A 19671-nucleotide genomic window follows, 5' to 3' on the forward strand; every position below is an offset into this window, starting at 1 on the left:
GGAAGTAACTTTCCAGATTTTGAATAAAGATTACAGCGGCAAACAATTTTTTAAAAGTGTATTAACTTGCACGGATTAATTGTTCACCACAAGACTAGTAATATGCGCTAACAAAGTAAATAGGGTCAATTTTGATTTCATGTCGACTTTAAACACTGTGCTTTATTTCACATCACAGGCAAAGCTCTAGAAGCGTTTTTTTGCACAAGACTTCAATGCAGAGATGTTAAGCAGTTTGTGGCTGCTAATACATGACTTATTATTAGAAATGGAGATTCCATTTAAATTAGCCAAGAGATGTTCTGTAAATAAAAAGGGAATGAGTAATGAGATCCTCTTTAGCAGGTACAAACGCTTAGTGATGTTCCTGTTTCTGGCTCAGCGAGGGTCCAGGATCAATCTCTGCTCCGTGTAAACACTTCAAGCTCTCTGCAGACCTGCCGGAGCCAGCCGAGACGTTTATGTGACGTTTATGGAATGTTTAGAACACGCTTATAAAGCATCACTATGGAGTTTTGGCTCTGATCCTGCCGGACAGCACAGATGGGAACTCTAATATCATATGAGACATCCATTACAGCAAACACACAATGGTGGTTTTGTCAAATCTGACATAAGCCCTATTCGAACGGTAACTGTTTCTCATATGGACGTCTGAAAAAAATGATTTGCATGGCACCTCAGTGACAAAACTCGATTTATTGACGGTGGAGGAGTGAGTTTTGTGATCCCACGAACCCGCAAAAACACTACTCAAGTAGTCAGTCACATGATTGTCTGCTGTAAATAAAATATCATATTCTTGGAATAATACGAATAAATTAATATTTAATTTAATAATAGGAAAATAATGTTCTATTTATTATTTAAATCTAATAAATAATAATCTTTAAAAATAGGAAGCTAGTATGCTATATTTGAAATTGTTTTCTGTCTTGCATTTTATCTCAAAAGGATGTCATTTAAAAAAAATATGGAAATTAGCGGAAACAAGTTAATGCAGCGTCTTATTTACATGAGGTAAAAATAAAGCTGGTTTGTATTTTAAATGTTGTGTGTATAGCCTACATATTTTAAAATTGTATCGCTGCCATAATAACGCCCCATTTCAAATATTTACATGCTTTTTTCTCTTTCTCCTTTTTGTTAGTTGAGGTGGAGTCGTGATGAAATATTGTTCTTGTAAATACTTTCCAGCATTTTTATGTTCATAAAAGTGAACATCTTTAAAATGCATGCAAATTACAGTGAAGCGCAACAGTTATTGTACGTACGGTGCTCGGCAGTGATCAAAAAGGATTTAAACAGTGAATTTTGAAGCGATCTCTTCTAGTAAAATCAGTGGTGTAGATTCAGTCGGCAATTAAATTATCACACAACCTTTGGTGTTCGTCAAAAAACAGTAGGTAATTCAGCCCGGAGGTTTTTACACGGGTGGAGGGAGAGAAACAGACATTCTGGATTTGCACGGCAATAAAGTCACAGACTAACCCCTGTAAATGTTAAAAATACCGTACGACCCCATGAGAAACAATTATCGTCCGAATAGGGCTATACTGTCTAATTTGTTAAAATGGTTCAACTGAATCTCAGAGATGACAGACTCAATTTTCCCAAAAGGACTTGGGAAAAGTGCAAAGATTCGGACAAAAAAAAATTTGCTCTTTGCAATCCGTTGTTTTATTTGACCAGGTTTGGACTCTTTGCTAATAAAAGGGATCGTTAAACACAATACCACAGAAGTGGATCCAGCTACGGATGAAATGAAAGGTGTGAATCTTTGCCTTATAAAGTCTGAAACACTGCACAAACAAATGGTGTCCTGCTTTGTCTCCACGGACAGCATGTAAGACAGCAGGACAATGCTTATGTGGAGCTCTTCAGGATGTGCATGAGTCACATGGATGAGAGTGGAGCCAGAAAATGTGGCACTAAGCACAGCGCTAGGTCTCTCATTAAGAAAAGGACAAGAAATGAGTGTGTACTGACAAACAGCATTCATAACAGCACTAATGTGGGGGCGGCTTCCTGTGTGCTAGCACAGATCAAAGCTCCGTTCCTCTAGTCAACTGCCAAAAGGTACAAAATAATAAAATAGAGTTCAACAACTCCACACATCTTTTTCTTTCTTTTTTTTTATAATTCAATGCCTGTTTTCAGTAGACGCTTCTAAACGTTAGCTGAACACGATCTGTAGCGCACCTCCTGTCCTGCAGATGTCAGTGAGTCAGTGGCAGATCTTCACAGATGTACTGCTTCAGTTTTATTCACAGGATTTCGTCAGCTCTACATTCTGTGTCAGTTAGTCCCTTTTACTGAAAATACACACTGTGCTTTTTCCAGACAGTAGTACACTTTTACTACACTGTACACACCCTGTACTACACTTTCCTCCACATCACCCATCACATCTGTCCACTCATGAGATAAGCCTCCTCTCCTCTATGCATGTTAAAAATGTTAACAGAATGCATGTTCTGTCATGACAACTCTCAGGAGATTGGTATGGTAATAGAGATTGGCATGGTAATGGATATGGCAAGGCTAATGTATTTGTTCTTGGTGGAATAGATTTGCTGCTGAAGAGCAAGAGCAAGACCGAGACTTTCTGCTGCCAATACATTCACAGACATTGCTGTGAGCATGTAAGACATGTTGCTGCTGCTGCACATGTAACATACATGATTTAACCCCGTAGCAGATCTATACAGGTGGAGCTGGGGAAGGTGGAGGGCTTCTGAAAGCGTGCTGCACTGCAAACAGCAACACTACCAGTATTTGTTTTAATGTTGAGCCGCAGCTCATTGGCCGTGATGCAACAGCAACCAATCAGCTGTGCTATGTAGATGACGACGCGATTGCTACCAAATGAGTTAAAGACCTATCAGCCTGCGCCATCTAGATTTTCATGCCAGAACTAGGTAACTGTGTAGGCTAATATACGTAAATAGTGCTGGGCATTACAGTCGATTAATCAGGTAAAAAAAAAAAAAAAAAACATTTTAAAAATCACAAAATAAATCAATTAATACAAACCGGACAGTTTTTTGTTTTATTTTGGCTGATCTTGGTTCAGGACTTGCACACAAACTGCATTGCAATCATTTCCCAAAATGCCATTTGTGTGCAAGTCGTTAACAGAGGCCAAAGATGGGACACGCTGAATAGGGACGCAAAGAGGAGAGGAGAGCACAGACGTGTATTGAATTGAGGGTGGGGGTTTTGCATCTCTGCACTGTCTTCAGAAAAGATTAGATGACATTTTCTTTTCCTCTTACCTCCATATAATGTGTATTATGGTAGTGTTTATAAGCGCAGCGCTACTTCGTGTACAGCGCCAACATAAGAAACTGCTTCTGTTCCGTAAGCGCCACCTACTGGCAGAGAGTGAATTTGCATTTTCATTTAGTCCGTCTGCTGTTTTGGTTTGTGCAGGTGTTTTATGTAACTAGCAAGCAATGTGCTTTTAAGTTATTTTAAACTTTCAGACTAAGCCAACATCAAAGCTGGTTCACAAACTTTGACTCATCTAGTTATGGTTTAGTATTAGACATTGAATCAACATTCTAACTTAAATATTCCTGAATCGAAATCAAATTTGGAGCTTGTGAAACTGAAATTGGGAAATCAGTGTCAAAATGCATCCCTAGCAGACAAGAACACTGTTGTTTCATAAAATCATAAAATCATACAAACATAAAACCCTCTCATGTATCCTTAATGCAACAAAGGTAATCACACAATGCTTTGCAACACGTTCAGTTTAAAATAAAATAAAAAAAAGCATTGAAGATGACAGAAATCTAAATATCAAACTATTTTACCCAATATGGTGTGAGCGCTGCTATGCTGAAAGTATCTAGAGCGGCTGCCACTTGTGTTGCTATGGTAACACTGTCAGACATGCTTACGGCTGCTAAAGAGAGGGATGTGGCGCTGTGTCCGCCAGTGAATGTGAGAGGACGAAAGAAACGGGGAGGGTGACAGATGGTCAGAGTGTAATTTGGTAGTTGTGTTATCTTGCAAACAAGTACTGGCGGCGTCCAATGTAGCATGTACATTGCAGCATGTTTAATATGACAACTCTCAATTGTTACGTGTTGCGATTTCATGCAATTTAGTGCCTCCTGACCTGTACAGAAATTCTGTTATATGGATTTTCCTACCATTGGAGAAAGCTTTTTGTCAGTCTACAGTTAAACCAATTTTAATCTTGCAAGGTAAACTACTTTTAATCTTGACCGGGTCTTATTCCTGCTACAGACAGGAATATTTTTACGATTTTGGGAATCCTATAAGATCATTACAAATCGCACTGTACAACATGGATTTAATAAACTTGGGTACGACATATGAAGACTGTTTGAATCATAGGCTACGACGCAAGTTAGTATAGAACAATAAAACATAAGCATTCGCTAGTGGTAAACAAATAGAGCAAGATGAATCACACTTTGGCAATTGTGGTATTTATGTGCGCTGATAAAAAGAGGAGGAAGCAAAAAAGGACAACATGGCATGACAATTTTGCAAATGAAGCTTGAGGTTAGTAGTTTTAAGTTTTAGAACCATATCGTGTTGATCAATAAGCCATCTCATGTTGCATTTTTATCGGCTAGTCAGAAGTAGGTCGTAGCAGCAAACACACTGTGAGAGATGATCATGCTAAATTTCTCACACTGTCAGAAAATTATCGCGAGCTATCTATGGTCGCAAGAACCTCTCTCACTGTCAGCATTTAGGAGCCACGACCACAGAAATCACCACGATTGGTCATCTTCGGCCTGTCTGAGACAGCCAAATATCGCACAATGTGGACCGGGCATTAAAAACAGGACACTCATATCGCAAGATGTGACACAATTACAGAGATGTGTTATAATATTTAAAAACAAAAAATAAATTGTAGACAGAATTCAAGAATGTGCATTTTTTAATTCTTCATTTAGGGCCTTTTTTAGCAAAAAATTACAGTATATATGTGATTAACTGATTAATTTGGTTTATTAATTGGCATATAATTAATTCAATTTAAATGTTTGCAGCGTAGCTGAACATGTCTTTCATGTTTTCTTGAAATAAAGAGCGGGAGGCTTTGATATCAGGGCGGAAGGAGAAAAGGAGAGACACAGACTGGGGGCTTACAGATGATTTTGTTACATAACCATCTGTCACGTCTGGTTCAATAGAACGTGGACACACATGATTCCCACAAAGACAAATATAGCTGAACATACGAGTCTGCACAGGCCACAACCAAATGCTTTCTGTGCACGGGCAGTTGAGACCGCTATAATATGGGTATTTTGGAGAAATCAAATATTAAAAAGATTAATTCACTCAATTTAATTTCTGTCATTGTGCTTTATAAATAAATAAATGATAAATGAACCCTATAGAAGGACACGTAGTTAACTTCTATTACTCGGTAGATAATGATAATACTAATGCACAATCATTATTTGCATTTGGTTACATATATATTTTCATTCTTATTTTAGCACAGTTAAGCCAGATAAATGATTTTGTTGGATATCGTTGAATAATAATAATAATAAAAACATTCACAGCCAATCAGAATCCATCCTGCTTTAAGCATTTAAAGAGGCAGATGACAAAACTGCAGCGCATGCTAGGAATAAACAGAACGATATCATCCAGTGGTGTGGATGCTAATATAAATATCGTTATAGTTTAGTTAATTTAGTTATCATTCTTGGCATGAATTGGAGTCATTTCATTCACAAACGAATTGGATAGTTTACTATTCGCATAAACAAGTGGATATCAAGATTTTCTGTGAATAATGACTCAAATCTCAGCCTGTTTGTCACACAAAACCAGAATATTGGGCATGTGTTATGTGGATAATTTTTATTATACTTTTATGGTGTTTTTTGTCATTTTGGATCTTGACAACCTCATTCGACTGTATGGAAAAGATTTCCGGATATTTTCAAAATTCACATTTTTATTCCACATAAGAAAGTAATAAGGGTTTGGAAAGACACCGGGTGAGTAAAAACTGAATTTTTAATTTTGGGAGCTCTACTCTTTTAAACAGAATGGGACATGTTGCAGGCCGGACTCAAACCGTTTCACCTGCATGAGCACCACAGCTCAACATGCTAACTGTTGTGTTACAGACCATTACATTATCAAGTTCAGCTCGTTTAAGTGCCAACTGACTGCTTCTTGTAGTTGGGCATATCACCATTTGCAAATCTTGAAAACTGCATAAATGAATTTTCGTGAATAGTGCTGGAATGAGGGGGGTGCTGGATCATATTACCTCTCATACAGTCCTCTATCCTGTGCACCAGCTGGTAGGACCTGCAGCGATCCAGCAGAGTTCGGATGGCTGGAAGTGGGTCAAGAATAATGGTCTCTGGGTGAGCGTCGATATAATCCTGCAAGACCAGTGGAACAGAGCAGAACAATGAAGGTGTGGAGGTGACATTGAGAAGGGAAGATGCTAAAACAGCAGTGAACAACAAGTTCCAACATTACTTATTGGTGTTGTTAAAAGGCATCTAACATACATGAATGTACACGCCACACAAACAAAAACATGTACACATGAAGCCCAGTTGCACTGCTATTACGTCATGCTAACTGAATGCAAAGCTGCGAGGTTGTTTCTTTTACATAACCACTCGCTCTCTCTCTCTCCCTCTTCACTGTCCCCATTCACTCAACCTCTCAAATCATGAGTAATTTTACTGAAATACATTCTTTTGTCATGTGATTTCCCCATTTCTATCATTTAGTCACAGATCCCAGCATATTGATTGTTAGATCAAATCGCCTCCAAAATACAAAAGTATGAAGACTAATATTCTACCAGCACTGATTAAACGGGCAAAAAAGGTTACACAACAGCAGAAGACAGACACATCTACAGTTTTTCAGAGGGTTTAAACTGAACACTGTTCTTCAGATCATTCTGTGTCTTGTGTAAATCTATGTAATATACATCTAAGCACATGCTTAGTGAGAGCAGGGTCTTAGGGGAGAGCTTTGAACATTAAGAGGCTCAGCGCTCTTACGTTCTCATTTAGAGGTGAGTACCAGAGGTGACATTTCATAAGACGGCAAAACAAAAACAAAGCTGTACGATGGGAATCTGGATTGAAGTAGAATTGACTGTAGAGGAATTTTATTACTGATGAAAGCGACAACTTAAAAAGCAGTAAAAAATGTAAACCAAAAAATAAATATTCACAAATAAAAAAAAGATTTATATATTTTATTATATATTACATTTCATTACATTTTGTGAATTTTGAATAGTGTGGTGCGGGAATGATGTCAGAACCTGGAAGACCAATTCACCGCTGGTTCCTTCGAGATTTTCCTATGGGGTTTTATAATGGGGTTTTTCAATTTATGAGTAAAATAAGGTGTGGTAAACATTATTTTTCTTTTCCTCTACAACGTAAACTGAACACACTCACAGCCCAAACTGTTTTATCTAGTTACTTATACTGAAAAGCAGTTACGTTAGAACAAAATGTGAAGGTACAGTCTAGTTATGTTTACCACAGGCTTAATTTTACTCCGAAATGGAGAAGAAAAAAAAAACAAATCCCCATAGGAAAATCTCGAGGGAACCAGCAGCGAATTAGTCTTCTGGGTTCTGACGTCAAACCATCAAGTCACGCACCGATTTTATCAGTCCAGTGTTTTACTTGGGCAACCTTTTTTTTGGCTGTAGGAAATAAAAAATATATTAAATATACACAACTAAATTATAATACAAAATGAAAATAATAAAAAATATTTTGGTATATTATTGTACAGACACATTCCCAATTTGAGATTGAGTATGATGCAATTTCTTCTAAAACAAATGCCCCACCAAAATGAACCGAAAATGAAAACTAAAATAAAAACCCAAACAGAGAAAGATTAATTTATATTAACTAAATATTAATTTAGATAAACGAAGACAACAATATTTACTTTAAGGGTGTGTTCACACTTGTAGTTCGGTTTGCTTGGTTCGTCTGGTCCAGATAAAAACAAAAAACAATTAGTCCTAGTCTGCTTAGCATTTATATTGGCATTTTTAACACTGATCCTTAAGATACAGAAACTAAAGGCATAGGGATATGTTTACAACCTGATTGGTCGGCTTCTACGTATATTTCACGACAGAACTTACTGAACATACAAAACAATGCTGTGTTCTGGGCTAAATGTGCTCACTGTGTGTGCGTAGCCTACAAGTGATGGGATTCTGACCAGCTGAGAACTCGTGAAGAGCTTAAAGTAAAGGAGTCAAAACAGCATCAGGAATCCCTCCATCACACACACACACACACACACACACACACACGCAGATCTGCTGCGAGGAGACGTGGTTCTGATGCCTGTACCAAACTGTAATGGGCAACATCACAACTATGGTATTTTGTATAAAACTATAAATCAGGTATGCTTGAGCATTCTGTCCTTTTAATATTAAATATGCATTCATATTTCATTTGAACCGCACCAGAGTTGGTTTGGAAGCGGATTGAGACCCATCTTTTCAGCGGTCTCGTCTCGGTCCGCTTGTTTGGTGCACCAGTGTTCGGATTGCAGCGTTCACACTTATTCAAATGAACCGCACTAACAGAGCAATGGCACCAAGGTTCGTTTTAATCCAACCAAACATGCAGAGTGTGAACTGTGAACACACCCTAAAAAGCAAAAACATGCATTCACTTTCCTTTTACTTACACCTAAATGACATAAAGATTAAATTCAGGAAGCTCAAATTCTCGCTGTTTAATCAGATTGAGATTCCTGCCTCTTAATCAGAGCTGTAGATCTGCTCTACAAACACACATGCTCAGACACACTCCTCACCTGCACACGCTGGACCAGCAGCAGCGACTGGGTGTCATTCTGGTCCGCCTCCAGGATCAGGTCTGTTAGCTTGTGAATGATGACATCCAGGGGACCCTGCTCCTCTAAAGGCTGACTCAGGTCAAGCTGAAGGGAAGGGAAAGGTGAAAGGTCATCATTTACACTCAGAGCAGTGCTGACCAAAGACAAAAGCCAATGATGTTAAATACCATTGCAGTTTAATTCAGATTAACATTACATGTACCGAACAAATGAATGTATACTGTGTCTCCAGGATAGCAATAATAATGCATGGCTGATATATGAAGGTGAATGTGATTTCACCAAGAACATGTTCAGGGATCATCTTTGTGGATACTGGAATAACATTCCAATCAACCAATCAGATTTGAGGGACAAGTTTACAATTGATGTCAAGTTTAGGCTTACAACCAGAGTCAGGTGCTTCTACCTCAGTGTTATTCACCAGTCATTTCCCTCTGATTTTAGGGATAACTCATGGAAAGGGTTAGGTTTAGGGGTTGGGATAGGGTTAGGACTAATTTTCAGACAGGAATGTTGATCCAAGATTAACAAAATATGTTGACACAGGAACATGTCTTGGCATAATCACGGTGACCAACATATGAGTGTGTTTGTATGATTTGAGTTCAAGAAAACCAGCATGGAAAAAAAAGATTAACTGAAGATGGGTCACTGATGCAGTCAGGACTGTAAACTGCATTAAAGCGTCTTCCTCTGGCCCAAATTATATATATGTATAGTGAATTATTACATTGAACAATTCTTATTCGAAACTGGTACTTGTACTTCAAACACTTTTTCCTGTACTGGAATCTTTAATTCCCTTTCTACACCTTCAACAAATCATAATCGCAAAAATGTCCCCTTTACTTAGTGCTAAATTAAACAAGGGGCATGTTTAAAATAAATTTGCACAATAACCCTTACATTTATATAAATAAATAAAACGCTATTTAAGGCTGAGAGCTGTGGGACACAATCTATTTCCTTGTATGGCTGAATGTTTAAACCCATCTGACTGCCCAAAGTGGCTTTATATTTAGTTGTTTTTTTCCCCTTCCAGTGTTTCCAGCACGGATCGTCCCCCGAGTGGTCGGATGTCGATGTCAAGAGCGGCTCCAGACTACACAGACCTCAAATCCCAAGGTGCTGATGTGCTGACAAACCTGTTCTAGCTCTGATAATCTCATGCTTACTGTACACGGATAGGCCGTTCCACTGCAAGCCCATATGTGGACAGTGGAAACACCACTGACAGCCTACTGTTGTGTGTTTGTTTCAGCTAGTAAGCAAGGTACAACAACCCCAAATCTCTCTGTCAAACAGTTTGTTGGCTAAACAGCAGCTCCTCCCTCACGCTAAAGGGCCCATAAAGTAACAGGAGACAGATTACTAATATACAATACTACATTGAAGACTTGGATAATACTTTATGAAAGAAAATCACTACAGTGATATAACCAGAACAGATTAGTTCCTACAAGTATTTCATCATAATTGTATCAGGAAATCTAATCTCATGTATTGCACTCTACAGTTTACAGCACAGTGCATTTTACGTTTGAGAGCAAAGCTTTATTAGAGGAAACAATACAACATTCATATAATATAACTAAAGAGTTTTGTTCATAACACATCAAACACTACAGAACTTCTATAACCAACAATATAGTACAGCAAGTAAAAAAAATACATTATTAATAATAATAATCATCAGCCGTTTCAGGGGTTTTCAAACTTTTTGATGTCACAAATCCCCCGCCACCCCCCACAAGGGACCCCTCCCTAAAATATAAAAGCAGCTGTATAATCTGGTCTATATAAACCAATTATACAGTGAAAAATACTAAAAACATAAAATAACATAATATAATAAATGTATGTGTGTGTGTGTGTGTGTGTGTGTGTGTGTGTGTGTGTGTGTGTGTGTGTGTGTGTGTGTGTGTGTGTGTGTGTGTGTGTGTGTGTGTGTGTGTGTGTGTGTGTGTGTGTGTGTGTGTGTGTGTGTGTAAACATACATACATACATACATATTATATTCACACATATACATACACATACACATACTGAATGATGCTTAGCAGTGTCAAATCCCGCCTTGCTTTAGTAGGAAATACTTCTTAGCAAACTTTTAGCCATACCATAATGGTGTCGACTTGTATCGAACCTGAGTGCAAGACTTCAGAGTAATGTTTAAAAGGTGAGTTACTGGTTTCCAGTAAAGGATTCAGTGCGTTGTAGGCAGCGGATAAAGGCTGTAAAGAATCGTATAGAGAACGACATGATGGAAAAACTGATAAACCTCAGTGTTTGTAGTCAACATTTCAAACTGATGACCACAAACACAGTGTTTTAGGTCAAAAGGAGGGGAAACACTGAAAGAAACTGACGTTCTGTCAGATCTGCTCATCCCCCCGAAGCAAAACGCCGTCATGTACAGGTAAGAAAGCTGTTGCCATTGTCGACTCTGTAAACAGCCATGTTTAAACAACTACACAAAGTATGATACGATTTTCAGTGATAAACCTTCCCTTACAATACCTGTTCTGTTAATAACCCTCTGTCGGACATTTGCTGACAAATAAATGTGAATTTCTCGGTCCATGTAACACAGAGAACGAGTAAACATTGTTTATTAACATATAATACCGACCGACACTAACAATACAAAGGTTACGCTTTAACTGCGTCTTCATCTTTGCCTTCAATTGTTTTAGTTTAGTCATCTAATTTTCCTCACAAAAACAAGTCATGTTATTCATGATGCAGAGAGCCACTTCCTTTTCTTCATGCGTGTCTGTACAGAGACACGACCAATCAGTTATTCATGTACTTTAAGCCAACTGAGACACAAGTAACTAAACTCTGATGTCTGTCTGCCTGCTCCTCACGGCACAACATGACCTGTGACGTCTGTGTCTGCTTTAAAATGCCTTTCCATGCAAGCATATAACCAATTTGACTAAAGAATCTGTCTATCTGTCATTACTAAAACATACTGAGAGCTCATGACAGAAATGAGCAGGCAGAGGTCAGACACTGACCCAGTCCTGCACCGATGACTCATGCCCACAGATGCTGGCGGAGGGAGACATGCGCAACGAGGACTCAAAGATGAATTTATCTGAGTCCAGGAAGGTTCTGAAGCTGTCGTTCAGAGTTAAAATCATCAGGACACGAGCTGATTAGAAGCAGCAGCCGCTTTGAAAGTAAGGCAAATCTAGCGTTATTTGTAGGGCTGCACAATATATCGAAATTATGGAAATATCGCAAATGTATATCTCGTGATATGCATATCGCAACGGCTTGCAATAACTGGGGTCATGAACAAAAGACAAAGAGAAAATCACTCACTTTTGTAGCTTTAATAAGAATCAGTATATACTTAATTCATACAGTGCAAACTAAGCAGTGTTTTATTTTTACATTTGATTATTCAGTTTCTGTTGTTAAATAACCCAATTGTAGGCCTACCTGAAACCCTAAACCCTGTGGTTTACACTTTTATGGTTTACATGTTAAAATAACACTTCTTATGCTACAGTAAAACACTGACGTTCACTTTCAGAAGTTGTAGGGATGTTTTCTTGTCACAAAAAGAATGTGAAACACGTATGTAGGTTATATAATTTTAAATATATTTTTTAAAGATAATTTAAGTTAATTTTACACACTTTAAGCATTATCGTTTCGCATTATTGAGTTATCGCATATCGCATTTTTCCTCAATATCGTGCAGCCCTAGTTATTTGCTATTATTGCCATAACATTAGCATAAAAATGCGTACAACTATCGACAAGATTTTACAAAGGCTCTTTTACTCACAAAAGTCGGTAACAATTTATTTTAGTGTCTTTGTTACATATGTTACATGTACTTACCATAGTAATAACAGTAAATTATGCATAATTACATGCAAATAGCCCTCAACCAAACCATAATCCTATAGTAAGTACATGTAGTTAATTAATATTACACAGTACTTAAATATAATTACACTGTAACAATGACACCTTAAAATAAAGTGTAACGCCAAAGTCTAAGATGTTTAAAGGGATAGTTTACACAAAAATGAAAATTCTGTCATAATTTACTTTATCCTCATATAATCTCAAACCCATTACTTCCATTCATCTATGAAACACATCTATAAGACAAAAAATTAAGATATTTTTATGAAAGATTGCTATCCCTCCACCAAAATGTTTAGTTTAATTTAGAATGGTAGAGCGTATCAAAAATGGGCTGTGTCCGAAATCGCCCCCATACCCTTAAATAGGGCACTATTTGAGGGGACAGCCATTTGTTGTGGTGTCCGAAACCAGAGGATGTTATCGAGTGCACTCATTCAATCCCATAATGCACCGCAATAACGAGTGTACAACCGATGTACGCTCAACGGCTAGAGAATACCCATAATGCATTGTGAGGGCCGAGCCGAATTAATCATAATGGATTTGGAACTTTAGAATTTTTGAGTGAACTCTCCCTTTAAAAGGAACACGCGACTTTTTGGGACTTTAGCTTATTCACCGTATCCCCCAGAGTTAGATAAGTCCATACATACCCTTCTCATCTCCGTGCGTGCCGTAACTCTGTCTGACACACCCACCGCTAGCCTAGCTTAGCACAAAGACTGGAGGTAAATGGCTCCAGCTAGCATACTGCTCCCAATAAGTGACAAAATAACGCCAACATCTTCCTATTTACATGTTGTGATTTGTATAGTCACAGCGTGTACAAATAACAAGGTCACATGAGACACAGCCATCTTCTAACTGTATACATACTGGGAACTATATTCACAGAAGGCGAAGCACTGCTTCTTGGGCGGAGTGATTTGCTCATGTGTAAATAGGAAAATGTTGGCGTTATTTTGTCACTTATTGGGAGCAGTATGCTAGCTGGAGCCATTCACCTCCAGTCTCTGTGCTAAGCTAGGCTAGCGGTGGGTGCGTCAGAGAGTTACGGCACGCACAGAGATGAAAAGGGTATGTATGGACTTATCTTAGTGCTGGGCGGTTTACCGGTTCATACCGAATACCGGTGTTTATTTTTGTTACGATATGAATTTTTAATATACCGCAATACCGGTGTATGTCGCTTTAATCGGAACGCGGCGCTGCGCGACACAGTCTCACCCCTCATTTACAACACACGTCTGCGGCGCATTACAGCTGCGACAAGGTTTTATTCCGTCCTCCACGCGGTGCTTTAAAATAGACTAGGCGCCTATATTTAGCGAAGCGGCGCGGAGAGCCGCTTCTGGGAAGCTTCGATCTGAAACACAAGCATTGACTAGAATGGGCACGAGACGTGTGGGGGTGAGAGTGTCTTTTTTCTCGCGGCGCGCGTGTTTTTATACTGTATTAACGTATCTGAAGTAAACTGACGGTCTTTAGAAAAGTTTCTTTGTTATTACGATTGAATCTTTCTTTATCTTTCCTGATAAAGCAGTGTTTATGAGCGTTGCTGCTTTGTGTACAGCCGTTACCGGGGAAACCACTGTTTCTGCCGCTCCTAAAGCGCGTCCTGCTGGCACCTCTTTGTAAACAGCCTTGCAAACCTGTATTATTAATATTAGTGTGGATTTTTTCTATAATATTCACTCATGACAATAAAATAGGGCATTATAAGTAAATCTACTGCAGTATTTCCTCTCTCACTCAGTAGAAAATGTGGTTAACACCCATCATGCTTGAAAAAAAAAAAAAAAAAAAAACGGTAAAAACCGCGAAACCGGTATAATTTAGAAAAAAACAGTGATGTTGATTTTTGGTCAAACCGCCCAGCACTAACTTATCTAACTCTGGGGGATACGGTGAATAAGCTAAAGTCCCAAAAAGTCGGCGTTCCTTTAATGGAAAGTTGTTTCGGAGGCAGAGCAAGTTAGTACATTGCGATAAAACATTACAAAGTTTTCATTACAAATTCATTATTGTTTTGGAATAATGTGTGCACTGATGAATGTATATTATGATAAGTAGAATAAATTTTGATTTAAATAAACATTCATCCACATCTACATCAAATAATCCATTTGCGGAACCAAAAATACCACTCTTGAATAGAAGAAAGCAGCAGAGGCAGCGGTTGATGCCATCACTCTTTAATCTTCTCTCATTCATGAAATATTGAAACTCTTCCCAGCCAGAGCTCATGTTTGATAGATCCATTTTAGAAAATAAGCAGGGAATTAGAATAAAAGCTCACTGAGAGGAGAGATAAGTACCCTAGAGTCTGTATCTCTGGGTATAAAAAGGAGCACATAAAGATGACGAGATGAAAACGATGGGCTTGACTCACATTATGCCCGAACAAATGCGTCAATCAAAGGAAAAAAACTGACCAAGAGGCTTCTTCACAGACCAACGCACTTGAGAGGAACAGGAAATGTTCTTCATCCTAATGGAGCCTCACAGCCTCAAAGTAGGAGAATTAAACATGAATCATGGAGCATTTAGAGAGGAAATGAGCCTGATGAAGTCATGGTCTAGGGTTAATGTGGTTGAATGTATTACTGGATTACATAGACTTAACATGATTGGATGACAACTAGTCTGAAGATGAACAGAACAAAGAAAGTGAGACGACCAACATTATTACAAAGACAATGTCCACTGACAGAATTTAAATTTTTACATGAACTATCCCTTTAAGAAAAGTGAATGGAAGGTCATCAAAAGTACGTATCTTCAAGTTTGTGTGTGTGCGTGCGTGTGGTAAAGCAATACCAAGGAACATGAACTGGGCTATTTATTCACCAGAGACTCCCTGCCTTTGTTTTTCCCACACTTAAATAAAAAAAACGTGAGGTCGGCCTGAAGGGACTACTCAGTTTTTAGATATTCGCATGGAGTGATGTGACCCCCTGATTACTGTGAATGTCAAACACACATGAAAAGTGACGACATTGCTAAGAGCATGCAAGGCCAAATATGACAACGCTTCAAAACGGGCAACTACATTTTTATAATGCTAGAGTGTTCTGGGTGGCTGCTAAGTGGTCACTTACTGTACAAGTCTATAATATTCCAGTTCCAACAACAGTTTATTGTGTTGTTTCCAGAAGATATTACTGAGAACTCTGTGGAGGAACTATCTACATAATATGTAGGGCTGGGTATCGATTCAGATGTTACAATTCGATTCGATTTTCGATTTCGATTCCACTCAATGAATATAGATTTAATACAAATCCTATATTTATAAAAAAAAAGAAAAAAAGAACAGTGAACGTAAGTTTACAAGTGGTTAATTAATAAAAAGAAATTAAGAGCTACAAACCTGTACATTAAACTTTTTTATTTTAGGTACACTTGTGTACATTAATACAGAACCCAACTCTATATTTCAAATGCATACAATGAATAGACAGGATTTTGATGCAAGATGAAAAATTGATGCTGAAAATTGGACAAGTCAGAACAGTCGCATGCCTTGATCAAACAGATTAACAATCCTCACATAAACCCATTAAAAAAAATTAACACTATCATGTAACACTAGCCAAAGGATGACAAAAATTAACAGATGCTGTGTTAATTGCGTTAACAGCCCAAATTTGTTTATTTCATATAAAATCACAGCATTTTGCGTCATATAATTGCGTAGACTTGACATCGCGATTGCGATATGATTAATCGTGCAGCACTAGTTGAGGTTATTTTATGATTAAGATAAAACAAACAAAATCTAACAGCATTATCTATAAAATGGAGTTTTGCAAGCCTATGAACAGTGGAGGAAAACTAATACTGGCTTTTGGGTAATAGATAAATAAATATGGGAAAAAAAATCGATTGATGGCGTTTGAGAATCGATTTTGAATCGACCACATTTTCAATAACGATTAATCGAAAAACCGATCTTTTTGCCCAGCCCTAATAATATGTCAGTGTAAGTAATGATCTGGAAACACATCTCTCTCTCTCTGCACTCGAGGTTAAAGGCACAAAATTTTTAGATTATCCAAAAAACACTAGAACAAAGTTGTTGACTTGTGTACTTCCATTATCCCAAATGTTTCTAACAATGTTTAAATAAAGAAAAATCTGCTATTTTAGCCAGTGTAACGCCCCTCTTCGTTGCGTCATATCCGCGTTACGCTCGATTTCCATCAAATAAACTGTCCTGTGTGAGTAGTAATTCAGAACTTTATTCTTTTTTATTTGAATGAAATGAAATAATGTCAATTTAAGTGATCAAATTTAACGAACAAAGTTCAAGATCAGTGAAGGAGGAGGCAAACGTTAAACTTAATTTTAATCGTAAAATAAACATAAGCAACAAAACGAAACGAAAGGAGCGGCAGCGCCTGACTGCGTCATATAAGCATAAGCAAGTTATTTCGGACAAAATCAGTTAATTTCGGGAGTTCGAAAAAACTTGCCAAAGCAAATTTTCTGGGAAAATTTGCTCAGACTGGTAAACAACCATTGGTCGGTCCATGGTGATTATGTAATGAGTAGGTGTGGCTCTGTGGCTCCGCCTTCTTTGACGTGAAAGTCTTCTTCTGTTCATTTCTTCTGTTCAGTTCGTTGAGGTCAGATGCGAGTAAAAACATGAGCACACTGGAGAGCTGCTTTATAGTAAAAACTGAAGTTATTCTAATAATTGATAAAGTAATTTTAATTGACAAAGTTTTTTTCATGTTTAACACTCCAAAGCTACTTGCTTTAAAGCAATATATTGTATAAAGTGCTATATAAATCAATCACTATGATCGATCTTCATATTTGAAATATAAAGTTCATATTCCTTGTGGTCACTTGCTGAAAGACGGTTGGTAGATGTTTTACTGGCAAGGATTCTGCTGTCTCATTGTGAAAGGAAAGCTTTCCAGGCCTTGGCTTTGTTGAATGTTCAAATGTTAACATTAGCATGCTTAGTCCAAACCAATGAGAACAATTTGAGCTTTACTATCAAAACAGTCTCTCTAATGAAAACAAGCTAACTATACTTTCCGCTTTCAATAATAAACTGAATAGAAAACGAGACAGAAATATTTTGTGTTTAGCACTTTTCAGTGCTAAACACCAGCTCAATCTCCTAGGAATCAGGAATGGAGCCTTAGCCAGTAAGATCATCAACAGGCCCAGACCATTTCATTCACATATTCAGTTCATCTGTCCACTGTAATGCGCAAACAACTGCATACTCAACACATCTTTCTAATTCCACGGTAAACTACTACCAAACTTTCTACTTATAAAGACCTACAATAAACGCAGATGTTGTTCAGGATTGGTATATGCCAGAAGCCACAAGTTATTTTTAATATTTTTTAAAAGGTGCAGTACGCGATTTCTGAGAAATGCTGTTGAAAGTGGATCAGACCGAGCACCAACACACACTTATAGCCAATCAGATGTAAGGTGCCGGCGCTGTTTATGAGCATGTTTATGAGTTTGGGGGCGGAGCTATCAGCTATCAGCTTCTCAGAAATCGCTTACTGCACCTTTAATAGCTCATCTTCTTTTTCAGCGGCCTTGGTTCTGGAAGTATTTTTCCTATACAGATTTTTAAAAAGTTTTCATTAAAGCATTATAAGCCAACTAGCCAGCTATGAGTTGAATCACAACATTACAAATTTACAGAGCGACCTCTGACCCGACGTGACACAGTAGGATGTAGGAGTAGCGTAAGCTTAGACGTCTCTGACGGTTCAAACTGTACGACTGGAAAAACTGGAAGAACTGGAAGAGAGAGCTACTCTGAGAGAACAAAGGAAATTAACATTTGAACTCACTCTTGTGCACTATCGAGACTAAAGTCTCACCTCCGAATCATCCTAATCTACATTTCTTCCCTTCATTTCTTCGTAGGTGGTCACTGTTTGAAATTACACACATTAAATAAATATCTGAAAATTTATTTTGTTAAGAGGAGATCCACTTACCTGTACAACATCTATCCCTCTTTTCCTGAAAGAAAAAAAGAAAAAAGAAAAAAAAGTTATTTTTTAGCTCATGCCACAGGTTGACAACAAAAAAAGATTTATTAATTTTTTTTTTTTAAATTCAAGATACAATCATAACGATTACATTCTGACATGAAAAAAAATAAAACCTGGATAAAAATATCTGTTGCCTAGAAACAGAGTTGAGAGAGAAACCCTGACTGGGAATCAACACTACGGAAGTCAGAGCGATCAACCTGATGCGCTGTCAGAAAATGTCTACTTTTAAACAGCGCACAACAAGGAACGACTGTCACAAAGCAAGCGCTAGTCAAATGTTAGAATTTACCCCAGTGTTTCTGTAAAACAACAGGACAAGCTGACACACAAGAATAGGTTTGCTCAGTTTTCGAGCGATCATATTTTGCACTAAAGTTAAATATGTGCTGCATTTTACTTATGCTTTGTTGTGAGATCCTGAAATTGGATCCTGATAGAGGATCTGAAAATAAAGCATGTTGATGGGGAAGCCCTTTGGATGATTTTAAGGGGTCATTAAAGTCGACATGAACCTGAAGTTGCAAAAGCCTTTTCTTCATTATTGTGACTTATTCTGATTCTCGCACAAGAAAAACAAATGTAGGGCGGGACTTGATTTTGTCCATTGGGAATTGATAGGATCATTGGATTGCTATTGGTTGATCTCATGTGAGTGACTGGTTGCCCCGCCCTCACGCCAGTAAACACATCATACGAGAAGATATAAAAGATTATGAGGGCACATGAAATTTAACAACAACAAAAAATGTTGTGCACATACAAAATAATTTATAATAAATACTAAAATATTCCATAAAAATATGAATTGTCAATTTTGATTTCATAGTGA

At 37.8% G+C, this 19671-nt stretch overlaps 1 protein-coding gene across 1 annotated transcript in view; it reads right to left on the reverse strand.

The window, feature by feature from the left end:
* Nucleotides 1-19671, reverse strand: part of itpk1b (inositol-tetrakisphosphate 1-kinase b) — a 50688-nt gene that overhangs the window by 14468 nt on the left and 16549 nt on the right. Inside the window, exons 3-5 of the mRNA XM_081347352.1 lie at nucleotides 18783-18807; nucleotides 8857-8982; nucleotides 6293-6410 (exon numbers count right to left, since the gene is read on the reverse strand). Of these exons, the coding sequence (XP_081203478.1) occupies nucleotides 6293-6410; nucleotides 8857-8982; nucleotides 18783-18807 (269 nt within the window). The remainder of the gene's footprint in view (nucleotides 1-6292; nucleotides 6411-8856; nucleotides 8983-18782; nucleotides 18808-19671) is intronic.

The sequence above is a fragment of the Scardinius erythrophthalmus genome (assembly GCF_964197995.2).
Source record: "Scardinius erythrophthalmus genome assembly, chromosome: 19".
Classification (NCBI taxonomy): Eukaryota; Metazoa; Chordata; class Actinopteri; order Cypriniformes; family Leuciscidae; genus Scardinius; species Scardinius erythrophthalmus.